We start from the raw sequence: 17086 nt of genomic DNA on the forward strand, positions 1-17086 counted from the left end.
GGGTGTTGGGGGAGGAAAGATGGGTCGCCTGGAGCTATTGTCGGGCAATCATCCTTTCCACAGGAGCCCATGTGGTGGGCCTGGACCAGGTGCCCAAAAGAATGTCAGTCAGGGCTTCATAAAACAGTAGCAGGGGCTCCAAAGATCTCGCTGCCGGTAGAAGCACCTTTGTCAGGATGCTAGTCCTGACTGCCACCGTAGGTAGTTCGAGGTGGAGAGCCTCGGCTGCCCTATGCAACACCATGGCGTAAGACACTCCCTCTTCTGTAGCCACGGTCGGGGGAGACAACATGCCAAGATCTGGGGAGGTATCCATACCACTGGCTTCCCCAAGTTCCTCTCTCCAGTCCAGTTCATAGCCTAACTGGTCAGTTAGAGGGTCTCCAGACCACTTCCAGTCCTCCTCACCCTCTTCTGGCTGCCAATCTGGCTTAAAAGAGCCAAGGTAGAACAAGGGCATAAAAGTACCCGTCGGCGCCGCTTCCGGCGTCGGTCCATGCCGGTCCGGCTCCATGTCTACTTCGAGGTGGAGGCCGGGGTCGACCTAGGCTGGGAATACAGGCGACGCCGGCTGCGGGCGCGGAGCTGGTGAAATTAGCGCCGGGGGAGGTGTCACAAGGTCAACCGGCACCGTTCCGGATCAAGGGGCAGGAGCCGCTGGCATTGAAGGCCCAGGGCCCCCAGCCAAGTCCGTGGGCCTGAAGGCACGCTGGCACAGTCGGGCTGCCCAAAGATGGCAAGCATCACTTCGTAAAATTGGTGAAGCTGGGCAGGGCTTGCTCCGGGTCCCGGGAAGGGAGGGAAGGCCGGAGTCGACCCTTCAGGCTGCGCACGAGGAGCCGCAGGAGGGGCACCACCGGCATCCATCGTCGCATCGGTCGATGGACAGGGAGAAGTCGAAGAGGGATGATGCTTCTTCGACTTCTTCTTGTGCTTTGACTTACCTGACCCCGAGTGCGACGACTTGGAAGACGAATGATGATGGTGGCTAGCGACCGGTCCCTCGACCTCCCACGTGACCGGGACCTCTAACGGCGCGGAGCCGACTGCTGGGCCTCGAGAAGGTTTTGGGACTGCTCCCGCAAAGACTTCAGATTCATGGTCCGGCAGTCGGAGCACGACTCGTGGTCATGCTCCAGGCCGAACAGGCACATGCGGTGCGGATCAGTCACCGACTTCAGTCGGCTACCGGAACCGCAAGCCTTGAAGACGGGTATTGCTGAAGTGCACCAGGAGTCGAAGACTCGAAAACGGTGTTGACAAAAGTCAGCAAAAAGTGACTGGAGGTCCTGCACTCCGGATCTGCACGGAAAAAGAAAGAACTAACGTCAGCGCGCAAGGGTGGCGTCTAAGTAGCTTCCGCGACATCATCCCGGCGACCACGACGCCAATGATGAACGCAGGGGTACTGCTGACGAAAAACTTTCCGGATCCAGTCTGACACCTGAGGGTACTTCTAAGGCAAGGAATCTATAACTGTTTCTTTCAGATAATCTCAAGATTTATAGATATTTGCCTTGATTTAATCTGAAAATCAATAAACTATATTTAAAAATGAAATTTAAAAACCTTAATACATACTTCATATTCCAATAGAAAAAAAACTCCAAACACACAATCCTTGCTGATGAGAAGCTATCCTCAATCCTTTCTACATGAATGCCTGGTAAAACAATTGCAAATCATTGCTTTAGGGGATATACGTTTAAACAAATGCCATCACCTAACTTCCCAAATACTTTAATTGTCCTTACTGGTCTTGGGGGGAAGAAATCACACTGACAAAACCCCTTACAATGCAGCTAAGTTTTCTGCCGGAGGGTGCCTTTCAGTGGCTCGTCCAGTGCTCCCATTCCTCTCACAGATTTTTACAATGAAGATAATTATAATAGAGAAGCTTCCCATAATCACCGGCTGGACATGGCAGAGACAGGTTCTTAGACAGAGGAATACTTTCCGATGTTCCCACCATGTGATGCCTTCATACATGGAAATTGCATCTCAGTGATTATTTTATTTCAGATATTGGAGTCCACTCAAAGTTGATGGACGGCAGCAAGATCCATCCACAAATTTGCTTACAACACACTGAAGAGGAAAAGGGAGAAAATGGAGCAGTGTGGTAATCGCTTACACTGCTCATCGGGAAACAAACAACAACATTAGCTGTACAAACTCTGGTGATCAAGACAGATGCCACTGCCTTTTGAGTAACACTCAATAGCCATTAAGAAAGCACATTCCACCGAAACATTATTTCTTGACTTTCAGTCCTGCTTGGGAGCAGTCATATCCCAAATATAATTGAAGGTAGCAGGAATGGAAATTAAGACTGGCAAAGACAAATGTACCAGCAGTGCCATTTGGGACTGAAAAAGAAGGGTGAAGTTTGTGCACACCTTTCTAGCCATCCGTATCCCAATAGAGGTGACATCTTCGATGAAAGATATTGTTACAGACACCCGACTGAAGATAGCAAATGTGAACATTCTTAGTAATAGAGACATGAGCCATATATAGCAGGACATCCCAAAAGCAGCGGTGACATAAAATGGAATTATTCTTGAGGGCAAGAAAAGCACACTCTTTCCTGAATGCAATTCAATGTGATATTGGAATTTTACAAAAACCAAGACCGGAATTAAAATACTAAAAAATCCAGGCACTTGACTGATAGCTTTCATAAAAACACAAACATAGATCTCACAAAGACAAAAATGTGCCCTAGGGCTTTGTAGACAGCTGCTCTCTACACTACAAAATAGGCCTCCTAATTAAATGTATGTTAAATTTAAAAGGATTGCTAAAGACGCTCTCGGTAGCACACTAGGACAGATATCGTTTTGCTAGCTATTGGATGACACAAATTTTTAATTCAGAATTATCCAGACAAAGCAAAAAGATGAAAATCCTTGTTCATTCATTATGTAATTGCAATCTGCTCTTTACAAAATTACGATAGATATTGCTAAATTGGACAGGGCTCCCTATATATATATATAAATATATGGATTTGACTGAACTTCCCTGCTGTTGATGAGGTAACTAAGAAATGTCATGTTTTACAGAGAAGCAAGTGCCTACACGGCCATGGGCTCTTATTTTTTGCTCTCACTGGACTTCTTTTCATGACATAAAACCTCTAACAGCTAATATGCACAACCGTGATGTTGTGGTGTAGGCTCAGTATACAGTATACATTGAGGCTGCACTACAGACATTACATGGTGTGTCATTCTACAGCTCTGAGATGGAAGGATTAAGTGATTGAGAAATTTCCTAAACAAAATAATTTTCAGCCTTTGGGTCATTCAAAATATCTACAATTTGGAAGCTCTCTGATAGTCAAATAGTTCGTAGGAATGTTAATTTACATCTGTAAACAACTGTTAAAATAGGGATGCAATAATCAGCCTTCGGTGTGTTCAAGAGCAACACTATTCTTTCCAAGTGACTTAACCCAATGCAGCAGAGAAAAAAAGCATTATCATGCATTAGTTCTCTCTGTAAAAATGCAGACTGTAACATATTCAAAAACACACATTTACCTGTACAATCCCAGACATGTAAAATGGTATTTAATGGTATAGATGGTTATGAAGATTACCTCTTTCGTCTCTTCTGGGTCGGAATGATCCACTGTGGCATACAAGTCATTTTGTAAGTATTTTAGTGCACAGAGGGGTTCTGTCTGCGCCCGCTCCTCAAACCTGTAAAACCAAAAGATTAAAGTATGGTCAAACTCAAAGACACACTTCTTAAACTATGAGTTCATTAACCTATAGAAGGAATATGCTACTTACCAGTATGCATCTGGTCTTGGCATGTAGGGCTGCCGACATTCATATCTGTGCATAGATCGTCGCCTAGTGTTGGGTCCGGATGATTGCACTTTGTTGTATTGGAAGAGTCTTCGAAGTATCACAAGATAGGTGACTCCTCCCCTGGACTACAGTGCGCATGGGCATCTTCTCCATCCTCAGATTGTTTTTCGCCATTGTGGCAGAGATGGAGATAGTAAAGTAAGAGATGGCCATTCCAGAGATAATGCTGCAGCTGCGACAGGCACCGGGGAGGAGGGCGGGCGATATGAATGTCAGCAGCCCTACATGCCAAGAACAGATGCATACTGGTAAGTAGCATATTCCGTTCGAGGCATGTGGGTTGCTGAATTAATATCTGTGCATAGACTGTATAGCAGTATCTTCTCTAACGGTGGCTACCTGTGCCAGCTGCAGCAATTTGAAAAAGAGTTTCGAGGACAGCCTGGCCTACAGCAGCTTGCTGTTTTGCTTGCACGTCTACACAGTAGTGTTTTGTGAAAGTGTGTATAGTGGTCCATGTGGCTGCCTTACAGATGTCTTCAAGAGGAATATTTCCTAGGAAAGCCATGGATGTCCCCATTTTCCTTGTAGAGTGTGCTCTTGGGGGGACGGTTAAAGTGCGTTTTGCCATTTGATAACATATTTGAATGCATTTAACTATCCATCTGGCTATTCCTGACTTTGAAATAGGATTTCCTTTGTGTTGTGGTGCAAAAGCAATAAATAGTTGTTTTGTTTTTCTAAATGATTTAGTTCTGTCCACATAATAAAGTAGAGCTCTTTTTACATCTAATGTGTGTAGGGCTCTCTCAGCTACTGACTGTGGGTTTTGAAAGAAAACTGGCAGTTCTATTGATTGATTGATATGGAAATTGGATACAACCTTAGGCATGAACTTAGGGTTGGTTCAAAGAACCACCCTATTGGCATGTACCTGCATGAAAGGTTCTTGAATTGTTAGTGCTTGTAATTTGCTCACTCTTCTGAGTGAGGTAATGGCAACCAAGAATGCAACCTTCCACGTTAAGAATTGTAGTTCGCATGAGTGTAGAGGTTCGAAAGGAGGGCCCATAAGTCTGGTAAGTAATATATTTAGATTCCAGACTGGGGAAGGGGGGTGTCTTGGAGGGATCACCCTTTTCAAACCCTCTATGAGGGCTTTTATTGCTGGTACTCTAAACAGTGAAAGGTGTTGCCTGTTTTGAAGGTATGCTGCTATAGCAGCAAGGTGTAGTCGTATAGAAGAGTATGCTAAGTTACATCTTTGTAGATGAAGCAGGTAACATATAATGTTTTGTATGGAAGCGTCTAAAGGGTTGATTTGGTTATTGTTGCAGTAAATAACAGATCTCTTCCATTTAGCTCCATAGCACGCTCGTGTGGTTGGTCATCTTGCTTCCCTAATGATGTTCATGCAATCTGGGGGCAAGTTAAGGTCTCCAAACTTTAAGACCTCAGGAGCCAGATTGCTAGGTTCATTTGGTTGGGATCTGGGTGTCTGATTTCTCCATGGTTCTGAGTTAGAAGATGGGGTGTAAGGCACAGTCTTTGATGAGGAACTACTGAAAGTTCCAGGAACGTTGTGTACCACGTTTGTCTCGCCCATGTGGGAGCAACTAGGATTAGCGTGAGTGAGTGTTGCCGCAGTTTGCGTGCCACCAGCGGGATCAGCGGTGCTGGGGGAAAAGCTTACGCAAATCTGCCTGACCAGTTCATCCATATCGCAATGCCCTGTGACAACGGATGTGGGAATCTGGCGGCAAAGTACTGGCATTTGGAGTTTTCTTTTGTGGCAAACAGGTCTATTTCTGGGTGACCCCACTCTTTGAAGAATGGCTGGAGAACTTGGGGGTGAATCTCCCATTCGTGTAGTTGTTGGCTGTGCCTGCTGAGCAGGTCGGCAATCTGATTGTCCTTCCCTGGAAGGTGTTCTGCTAGGAGAAAAATGTTTTGGGAATCGCCCACTTCCATATGCTTTGTGCCAGATGGGACAGCAGTGGAGAGTGCGTTCCTCCCTGTTTCTGGATATAGTACATTGCGGTCATGTTGTCCATCCGGATCAACACCGCCTTGCTGTACAAGTATTTCTGAAATGCTTTTAGGACTAGGAATATCGCTAGCAATTCTAGTTGGTTGATATGCAACTTTTTCTGTTTGGTTGTCCAGAACCCTTGTACTGTGTATTGAAGGAGATGGGCTCTCCAGCCTGTCAGTGATGCGTCCGCTGTTAGTACTTGTTGTGGAACCGGCTCTTGGAACAGTCGCCCTTTTGAAAGGTTTTGTGGGTTCCACCACTGCGGAGAGATGTGAGCGCCACTGTCTACCAACACTAGGTCTTTTAGTTGTCCCTGAGCCTGGTTCCATTGCCGTGCTAGGCATTTCTGTGTTGGGCGCATTTGAAGACTGGCATGGGGGACAATGAATATGCAGGAGGCCATCATGCCTATGAGCTGCATAGAGACTCAAGCTGGCAATGAGTGTTGTGGCAGGAATTTGCGAATGAGTATTTGCATGCTGGCTATCCTAGCTGAATTTGGATATGCCTTTGCCACTGAGGTGTTTATAGTGGCTCCCAGGTATTGCTGTGCGTGGGATGGCTGCAGATGCGATTTTGTGTAGTTGATTGAAAACCCTAAGCTGTGTAGCAACTGAAGTGTTTGAGACGTGTGTGCAGCACACTTTTGGTACGAGTTTGCTTGTATTAGCCAATCGTCCAGATAAGGGTGCACATGGAAGTGTTGTCTTCTGAGATGTGCTGCTACTGTCGCTAAGCATCTTGTAAACACTCTTGGAGCCGTCGTAACCCTGAAGGGCAAAACCTTGAATTGGTAGTGTTGACCTTCTATTGTGAACCAGAAGTATTTTATGTGGGCTGAATGGACGGGTATGTGAAAATACGCATCTTTGAGGTCCAGTGTTGCTAGGAAATCTTCTTGTTCTAGCAACGGAGGCACTTGTAGTGTGATCATATGAAAGTGCTCCGATAGTATATATTGATTTAGGGGTCTGAGGTCCAATATTGGTCTGAGGGAACCGTCCTTCTTTGGAATAAGGAAGTATAGGGAGTATACGCCTGTCCTTTGCTGGTGGAAAGAGACTTGCTCTAAGGCCCCCTTTTCCAGCATGCATTTCACCTCTTGTTGTAGCAGGGTGATGTGTTCCGTGGACATAGGACGATGTCTGGGTGGTATGTTTGGTGGTGTAGAAGTCAGTTCTAGGCCATAACCAAACTGGATAATTTCTCTCACCCACCTGTCCGTGGTAATTGCATGCCAGACAGGTAGGAACTGTTGGAGTCTGCCTCCGACCGGTGTTAGGTGGTCTGGAGGTAGCGTAATGAAGTCACTGTTTTGTGGCATTGGAGGCTCTGGTGCTATTGCCTCCACGCCCTCTTCCCTTATTATTGTTGCCCCTGTAACCTCCTCTGTTTTTTTGTTGAAGGAACCTTGTGTGTTACTTTTGTATGAGGCAGATGTTTGCGAGGTATTTCCTCGTGTAGTTGCTCTGTATGAGGAGCGTCGAAAGGAGCCTCTATGTTGCTGAAATTGCAATGCCCCCATTGATTTTGCGGTTTCTGTGTCTTTTTTCATTTTATCCAAATTGGTGTCGACAGCAGGGCTAAACAGAAAGTCCTGATTGACAGGTTGGTTAAGAATGGTGGACTGCACCTCATTCTTAAAACCGGAAATACGCAGCCATGCATGTCTGCGTAGTAAGACGCTAGTGTTAATTGACCTAGCTGCGGTGTCTACTGCGTCAAGCGCACATTTGATGGAGGCGTTTGGAGTTTTCCCTCCTGTATGAGGTCATCAGCTTGTGCTTTAAAAGGCTCAGGTAGGTGTTGCATTAGCCTTTCGAACTGATCATAGTGCACCCTGGCGGAACGAGCCAGTAGGGCTTGTGTATTAGCAATTCTCCATGAGTTGGAGGCTTGTGCTGCTACCCTTTTGCCTGATGCCTCCAGTATTTTTGACTCTTTATCAGGGGGAGGTGCTTCCCCTGTTGTTTGGGAGTTGGCCCTTTTACATGCATTAGCCACTACCAGTGAGTCTAGTGGTAACTGCCCTTTGATGTAAGTCGGGTCTGTAGGAGCTGCCCTATACTTGTTTTCTATTCTAGGATTGATTACATGTGCCCTGGCTGTATCCTTAAATATGTCAGGTGCATGTTTTAGAACTCCCTTTAACATGGGAAGTGTTCTGACACTTTTCTGAAGTAGGGAAGGTGTCAAATAAGAAGTCTTCCTCAACAGGGTCATTATGCATGTTTACATTGTGGAATTGTGCTGCCCTGTCTATGAGTTGATTGAAGACTATGGTGTCATCAGTAGGTGACGGCTTAGAAGGATAAGAGGGTACATCGGGGATGGGATTGGTGTTGTAAGGGTCTGTTGGCTCCTCCCAAGGTTCCTCTTGTGGTTGAGGATCTTGTGGAAATTCAAATTGAGGCTGTGGCTCATCCCCCATGTTACCCTCATTGTCCCTGTGGTGAGAAGGAGAGTAAGGAGCAAAAGGTGTAGTAGGCATGATAGGCTGAAAAGGGATGAAGGGTCTAGAGGGAGAAGTCCCAAAGTCCTTTTTAGGTTTTGACTGGCCATGCGCTTTGCGCATGTGCCAAAAAACCTCTTGAGTTGTGTGTGTGGGTTTGGGTCGGCCCTCGTCATTCATTGGCTGGCTCCATAAATGGAGCCTAGCCATTGGACGAGGGGCCTGTCCGTCAATGCCGGACCAGACACGGGGGCGTTCCCGACATTCTTTGGCTTTTGCCGACGTCACGCGACGCCGGGAACGCCCCTGATTCTGGTCCGGCATTGCCGGCACCTCCCTTGCTCCCCCTCCCGCTTGTTGTTTGATGTATTTCTAATTGGCATGTTGGTACTGCATTATATTGACCCGTGTTTATTTAACTGGCGGATCTGTAGATTGAGGGGCCTATGGTATAGTTAGTGCTCCTTTCTACCTCTGTTCGCGCGCTTGACACGGTATGCGGTAGAGCGTGTATTCACCCTACTCCACTTTTCAATAGTGTGCGTGTTTTTTCTTTCTTACTTCTTGCTGTATTTTCCGTGTTTTGTCTATCTCCGTTACTAACGGGTTCCTTTTCTATATTACAATGCTTGTTTTTTTTGTTGGGGGGGAGAACTTGGCATTACTTTTTAGCAATAACTGTAGCTTGGTGTCCAGCTCGCCATAAACACACGATGTGTTGTATAAGGACCCCCCCCCCCCCTCCCTCCCTTCAATGGTGATCTTCAGCGCTCTTCTCCGATGCATGAGCGCGGTTTCTTGTCTTCTAATTTCCCATCGGTGGCTTTTACAGGCCTCGCACTAGATGGGCTGCACCTGCTAGCTTATAATATATAACGATGTTGCCCTTGAGCACAAGAGCAGAGTCTCTATAGTCTTCCTCATGTGTATACACTACTTGGGTGAAAGTAGTAAAGGTGTTTGTGAGTCGTAACTTTTTTATTACTTCTATGGTTTCATTTGTTTTCCTCTGGAGGAGGGTATTAAGTGATTCCGGTTACCTAGGACTGCATCATAGTTTAGTGTTGGGGCAGTTAAGTACTTACAACACGTGCTAACGACTTGTAAGTGGAAATCCCGGTTCCTAATCTCTGACCTCCCCCTCCCAGTAACAAGGGGCCACATTCCCTGATCCCCACGCACCCCCTGCTGCAATAAATGGGGTTATGGGACCCGGAGGGGATGGACATCTACATACCTATAAACGAGACCCCCCGGGGTTCTTTAGGTCTTCTTACCCCCACAACAAAATGCATCTGTCCGAGAAGAGTGCAGCCTGCAGGAGGCCAAAAGTGACTATAGCTCTGCGCTTTCAGAACCCATCCCCGGCCAACACTAGGAAAGCTAATTTCTCCCTTGAGTGAAATGACGGCGTTTAAATTCAAAGCACAGAAAGTTAAGTGCTTATATTTGCCTCCCTCCAATAGCCTAATCTTCTGGCCGCTAGATGTCGCTGGCACACGGCGTAGCAGCCGAAGTGGGAGGGACGCATATTTTGTTAGGGTTCTACGCGTTAGTATTATTATCCAGGTTTTTTTATCCTTCTTTAAATGTGGTTAGTCTGTTATGACACACACTTTAAATACACGAGAAGATATGGTGTGGCTTAATTAGTACCCCAGCTGCCTACTTTGGTACAGGGGAGCTCGAGTACCAACGCCTGCTCGCTTTCCTTTAATTCTGGGCTAATTAAGTAACTTCTCCCCTGTCTTCGATGAACACGGACTGTTTGTGATAGAATCTTTAGCTCATGTGAAGCTAATATTCCTTAGCGACATGCGCGCCATATACAACTGAAAAAATGAAGACACCCAAAGTAACTTAACATTAACTGGGGACAATTGAGAGTTCGGTAAAGCGAAAATGACGGTACGTTCTTTGCCTCAGATTTTGGGGGTGGGGGGCGGAGTAGTCAGCCCTTTGACATATATTCACTCACTGTACTCATCTGTGAGAAATCATTATCTGTATCATAAGTATATGAAATGTAAAGCGAACGAGTTAGTTTCTAGGTGCCCAGTGGGTTTCAGTTTGGCCTTCCTTTCAGGGGTTCTCCAAGTGACGAAGCCCATCCTGACCAGGTCCTTGCCTTGCCCATTAAATACTTGATCTGTTTAGTGTGACCAGATCTTTAGAACGAAAAACCGGGACATTTTGGAAAAATAGGACTACAATTTTTCATCCAAGGAATGGCACAGAAATTGCAGCTCTCGTCAACATAGGATCACAGAAGATGCATTAAGTAAACAAATAAAACGTAATTTCTACAACCAACGTTCTTCCTAATGAAACTGCTCTATGAAGAGCTATTAAACCACCTGCTGCACTATTGATAACTAGGACGCGCTGCTATGGACACCCCGCGCTGTTGGGCGTGTTCTGGTTGCGAGCTGTTCTGCTACGGCGCTTCTGGCCGACTCCGATTCACTGAAAAATCGGACACCATTGCACAGTGGCACGAGCCATTTCAATAGAAAGTGAAGATAGCGCATGCTCCTATCCATCAGAGCTGGGCGACACAGCGCCAAAATGAGTGTGTACAACAAGGCTCTTGTGTGGCACTTGAATCATAAAGGCTAACCTGGACGCTGACTATCCACCTATTGTCTCTCGAGTAAGGGTGAGGCCAGAAGTTTAGCAGTGTGAGACATGCAAGTGAATAGGCTTCACAAAACATTTTGGAATATATCAGGCGCGTGGCTTCGAGGACGAGGGGGGTCACATCCCCACTCCCCCACACTCCAATAAATGTATTCTATGCTCTAAATCTGTTCAATCGTGTATGGTGAGGTGTCTGTCGGATTTACCCCCGTTGCAGGTCTGAAAATGTTTGTAGATTTACAAAATATGTTTAAATACGTCTAACAATTCCCACTCGTCACACTTTTTCCACTGCTCCTTAAACGCCCCCTAAGCACTGCTTCTCAATTTGTTAACCTGATTTGTCAGCGTGATTGTTGTAAAATCTGGAGATCGCGTTCCACACACTTAACTGGCCAAGCTACGCTCCTTGATTACATACGTCTTGTCTATCTACACTGCCTTGGACCCTGACTACTTTCCAGAAGACATGGACCCATCCCATATCAGAGCTGGCTTGTCTTTCCACTTAGGAACAGTTCCAGCCCTCTTAAAGTTCACACTTTTGCACATGAACTAGAAATCTCTCCACCTACTTTACCATCTCATCCAACCTGCTTGAGGATCTCACAACCTAAATCAACCGTCTTCTCAGTTGCTACTAATAGCAGAAACTAACTTTTCTCTTCAAGACTGCTCAGACCGTTTTCAGAAGAATATAAATACCCCCTGAATTCCAGCAAATTGTGCTCACTACTTAGGAGTGCAAACTGAACCCCACAATGTTTAACTATAGTATACTGAAAATATATAAGTTCTGTTTCAGGCTGCACATTACTGATGGCACAAAACATCCGTGTCCTTTCTATAGCCTCTGGTAGGCACATGCTCTGTTCATACTTTGTGCGTTCCTGCCCACTGCTCTTTAACCCCCACCCTCTTATCTTTGAACAATGTCTTCTACCCTCGGCCCATCGGCCATTATGAATGACTTGATTGTTTCTGTAATGTCATTCCGTGGTCTTTTTCCCCGCCCATCTCCCACTGTCCGTGTTTGTTCCCGCCCTCCTCCCGCTGATTAGGTCAGCCGTTGTTTTCTTTCCCTGCCGTGGTCTTTTTCCCGCCCCCCTCCCACTCTCCGTGTTTGTTCCCGCCCTCCTCCCGCTGATTAGGTTGGCCGTTTTCTTTCCCTGCCGTGGTCTTTTTCCCGCCCCCCTCCCACTCTCCGTGTTTGTTCCCGCCCTCCTCCCGCTGATTAGGTTGGCCGTTTTCTTTCCCTGCCGTGGTCTTTTTCCCGCCCCCCTCCCACTCTCCGTGTTTGTTCCCGCACAATGTACACGGTAGACTGCAATAAGTACTCTAGGGGATAACCTCCTCTGAATAAATCCCAGCCGTTGATATCTTTCTAAAGCGCCAAGAGGCCAGGCGCTTGGCGATCGCGACGCTACACTAATGCCCAATAACCTAATGTCTCCGCGCTGCATCCCTTTACCCCCCTTCCGCACCAGGACAGACACAGTCCGACGTTGGTCCCTGAAGCCCTGGCTCAGCACTTCCAGGGCAGGAACGACCCCTGCATTTCCTAGGACAAACAAAGGCAGGAAGCTCCTCCCCCTTTGGCACCTCTTCCTGCCCCGGTAAGTGTCCTGGGCTGCACCTGGCCCCTGCTGCAGTCCCCGGCGCGGCCCCTGTCGCCTAAGCACCTCCTGGACGGTCGGGAGCCCCCCAGGAGCCACGGAATGAGCCCTCTCCCCAGGTGAGGCGGGCACAGGGTGCCCCACTGGCACCGGGGCACCCCAGGGGTGAGTGGGCGGTTCGGGTATGTCGGGCGGTGTTTCCTCTGCGGGTCGGAGCCTCCGAGGAGCAGGCTGGGCTTGAATGGAGTCAGTCACTAGCTGGGCGGTAGTTAGGGAAAGGGCAGACTATTGCTCTGGAAAGGCCAGTAGCGCTGGGTCAGAGTCAGTCACAAGGAAGGGCCACTGGCTCACAAGTTGCACTGCGTCAGTGGCAGACAGGGGCCAGGCTGCCGACTTGGCGCTATGAAGAGAAACAGGCTCATAACGACCTACACAACTTGACAGGGCGGCGGACCAGGTGCATCCGTGATGTCCATGTGCACTTAGTCTTTAGATGCTCCAGCTTCACCATCTCGTGTGTTCAAGCTAGTCACGTGACAGGCATGTGTATGCATTTCCACTTGCAAGTAATGCAAACTCTTCTTGCGTTACATGCCTGTGTCACAATTTTTGTTTTGCTCATTTCCCACTGTTAGTTCGTTATTTATGTATTTTTTTTTCCTTCACTTAAGTCTTGTGTGTATATTATGAGGTTACAAATGGACGTCACTTCAGTTCATTTATGGGAGGCTTTTTGTTGTTTAGACTATAGTTCACTGGATAACAATCTTCCTTGCTCCCCTGCGTAAACCCCTTCCTCTCTATTACAATATTTGTATTTGAATAGCTGCTTGGCGCATTGAATTTTATATTTTAGTGTTTATATGTACCGAAATGTATCAATGTTTTTATACAAACTTTTATGCCAGGAACTGGCCAAGTAAAGACTTTTGAGATTAGTCACGTGTCAGAAGTGCCTTGGGTACGCCTATGGCTGGGGCAGAGGAAAAGCCATTCACATGTCAGGACTGAACCCCTTGTGGTCCATAGGAATGGGTGAAGGTCAATCGGGTAAGGCCAGATTATCTGGTAAGGCGGAGGCAAGGTCATTGAAAGTCAGACCTGTGCTTCTGGCTGTCCATAGGGCTGGGGCAAGGCAAGTCACATGTCAGGAGTGAACCCCTAGTAGTCCATAGGAATGGATGACAGCCAGATTATCTGGTAAGGCAGAGGCAAGGTCAGTGGAAAGTCAGGCCTGTGCTTCTGGCTGTCCATAGGGCTGGGGCAAGGTCAGTCACATGTCAGGACTGAACCCCTAGTAGTCCATAGGAATGGATGACGGCCAGATTATCTGGTAAGGCGGAGGCAAGGTCAGTGAAAAGTCAGGCCTGTACTAGCTTAAGTGATTGGCAAGAGTTAAAAATACAATAGATGCTGCAAATATGGTGATCTTTGAGTTGCATTGAATATATTGTTGCACAAAAGTAAACAGTTATTTGTACATTCCAATAGTGGGTGATTCAAGTATTGAGATTTTTTTAACTTCAAGAAATTCAGTTGACTCCGGGTCAGGGATACTTGGACTACGTGATAATTGTAGTCAATGTGCGCAGACCTGCGGATCCTACTGTACAATAGTAGTTTGTAAAGCAAATTCTTTGACCCACTGCTTGATCTGATGTCTGTCTAAAACGAAGTTTTTGTTTATTTGTTGCATCCATACTGCCAAAATCTTTCATTAAAATGTTTGTAATTAGTGGCAATAAGCCCTTTGTGTTTGAGGCACACATGTTCCTGTGGCTGCTCTGGTGCATTGTTTTAGAGGCTACTCGTGTTCCTCTGGCTGCTCTGCTGTCTTGTAAGACTGCTGCATTGTTTTTTGATGCCACACATGCTGCTCTGCTGTCTTGTAAGTCTGGTGCATTGTTTTAGAGGCTACTCGTGTTCCTCTGGCTGCTCTGCTGTCTTGTAAGGCTGCTCTGCTGTCTTGTAAGACTGCTGCATTGTTTTTTGATGCCACACATGCTGCTCTGCCGTCTTATAAGCCTGGTGCATTGTTTTTTGAGGCTACACATGTTCCTCTGGCTTCTCTGTCCTCTCCCTGCCTGTTGTGTCCCGGTGGCAGCAGGCAGCAGGCAAGAGCGTGCACTGCGTCCCCGAAGTAACAGCCCCAAAGCAAGCAAGAAGTACGCCCCCCTCCCACCAATCCCTGTTGGGTAGTGGAAACTGTCCAAACTGGGGTGCAGACAGCCCCTCTCACCTTTCGGCCTGGTACCCTACTGACCGTTCTCCACTTCAGCCCCGACTAAATTACAATTCCTGCTTGTGACCCTTTTGCCTGCTTGTGCTTGTTTTCGTGACCCTGTTGCCTGCTTGTGCCTCAGTTTTCGTGCCCCTGTTGCCTGCTTGTGCCTCAGTTTTCGTGCCCCTGTTGCCTGCTTGTGCCTCAGTTTTCGTGCCCCTGTTGCCTGCTTGTGCCTCAGTTTTCGTGCCCCTGTTGCCTGCTTGTGCCTCTGTGTGCCCCTGTTGCCTGCTTGTGCCTCCGTGTGCCCCTGTTGCCTGCTTGTGCCTCTGTGTGCCCCTGTTGCCTGCTTGTGCCTCCGTGTGCCCCTGTTGCCTGCTTGTACCTCCGTGTGCCCCTGTTGCCTGCTTGTACCTCCGTGTGCCCCTGTTGCCTGCTTGTGCCTCCGTGTGCCCCTGTTGCCTGCTTGTGCCTCAGTTTTCGTGCCCCTGTCGCCTGCTTGTGCCTCAGTTTTCGTGCCCCTGTCGCCTGCTTGTGCCTCAGTTTTCGTGCCCCTGTCGCCTGCTTGTGCCTCAGTTTTCGTGCCCCTGTCGCCTGCTTGTGCCTCAGTTTTCGTGCCCCTGTTGCCTGCTTGTACCTCCGTGTGCCCCTGTTGCCTGCTTGTGCCTCCGTGTGCCCCTGTTGCCTGCTTGTGCCTCCGTGTGCCCCTGTTGCCTGCTTGTGCCTCCGTGTGCCCCTGTTGCCTGCTTGTGCTTCCGTGTGCCCCTGTTGCCTGCTTGTGCCTCCCTGTGCCCCTGTTGCCTGCTTGTGCTGTGTGGGTGTGTGGGGGGCTTTGTGTGGCTGTGTGTGTGGGGGGGGGGCTCTTTGTGGCTGTGTGTGTGGGGGGCTGTGTGTGTGGGGGGCTCGGTGTGTGTGTGTGTGGGGGCTCTGTGTGTGTTTGTGTGTGTCATTTGCGAGAGATAAAGCTAGTGGCATTGTATATGACAATGCCATTTATTTATGTTAAAAAAAAACATGAATAAAAATAATGTCAAGAGCAATGCCAATAGCTCTAACTTTAACAAAGGCAAAACCATTGCATTGTAAATGCTTGTTCTTTAATGGAATAGGGGAATGAGAGCCAAAGTCCAAAGACCTCTTCTTTCTGTGCAGGATGGTAACTTTACCAGTTTCTGGATTAATATATATCTGTGCCTGGTCGTCTGATGGATATGGGTGGAAGAGTTCTTCCTCTACAGTCCTGGGTTGAGTGTTACACTTTTTTGGGTCGGTAACACCTGGTTTTTCGACGACTTTTGGTGTTTTATTGGTTTTCTTCGGCTCGGGCCCTTTTTTCGGGTCGACGAGTGTCTTTGGGTCGACCGGAACTTTCGGTTCGACACGTTTTTTGTGCTCCGTAGGCTTTTTTGGATGAGTGTCCTTTTCCGAGTCCATGTTCTTTTTGGATCGACTGGCGTCTTTGGAGCAGTTATTTTAGGGTCGACAGGTTTTTCCGGCTGTGTTACGGGCTTCGGTACGGCACCCTTTGCCGGGTCGACGGATTTCGGAACAGTAGGCTTGTTCGAGTCAGCGACCTTCTTTGGTTCGGCGCCCTTCGGCTTCGTGCCTTTGTTCGGTTCGACTACCTTTTTGGGGTAGACAGTTTTTGGCTGAGCGGCCTTTTTGTGGTCGACAGTCTTCTTTGGCTCGACGCTCTTTGGCTGTACGGCCTTTTTTCGGTTCGACGCTTTTCGGGTCGACAACCTTTTTTGGCTCTGGAACCTTCTTCGGGACGATGGTAGTGGGCCCCGGGGTCTCTGAAGGTTTCAGTTTCGGTTTTGATTTCGGACCCGAGACGGTTGGCGGGGCTGGCGAAACATTTTTATGATCTTGGCTAAGGCTTTTTGGCGAAGCCTCGACCGGAGCCTTTGGTAACGGATTAATTGGTGTCGGGGGCAGGGTACTCACAATTTGCCCCGGTGGGATCTCGTCATCGGAGTCCGAGTAGTCCTCGACGGTGACGATTTCTAGGTCCGAGTCTGGAGCTTCCGGTAGTTCCTGGTCATCATCGAAGATGTTGTCCGGTTCCGGTGCCTGTCGCTGCATTTCTTGCCTAGCAGCCCGTCGGTTTCGTATAGTTTTCTTCTATCGAAACTGGGCACAGGCTGGGCAGGTTTCTTCCCTATGGTCTGGGGAAAGGCACTTGTTGCATACTGAGTGTTTGTCAGTATGTGGGAACTTGGAGTGGCATTGTGGGCACCTTTTAAATGGGCTTCTTTCCATCGACGGTCGGCTCACGTGGCGTCGAAAAGGCCCAAC

General features: G+C 47.8%; 1 protein-coding gene across 2 annotated transcripts in view; it reads right to left on the minus strand.

The window, feature by feature from the left end:
* The window catches only part of MKLN1 (muskelin 1), an 808470-nt gene that overhangs the window by 76399 nt on the left and 714985 nt on the right, over positions 1 to 17086 (minus strand). For both annotated transcript variants that reach the window (XM_086918927.1, XM_086918926.1), the window contains exon 16: positions 3608 to 3710. In XM_086918927.1, coding sequence (XP_086775053.1) covers positions 3608 to 3710 — 103 coding nt within the window. The remainder of the gene's footprint in view (positions 1 to 3607; positions 3711 to 17086) is intronic.

Source organism: Lissotriton vulgaris, chromosome 1_1 (assembly GCF_964263255.1).
Source record: "Lissotriton vulgaris chromosome 1_1, aLisVul1.2, whole genome shotgun sequence".
NCBI classification, from domain to species: Eukaryota; Metazoa; Chordata; class Amphibia; order Caudata; family Salamandridae; genus Lissotriton; species Lissotriton vulgaris.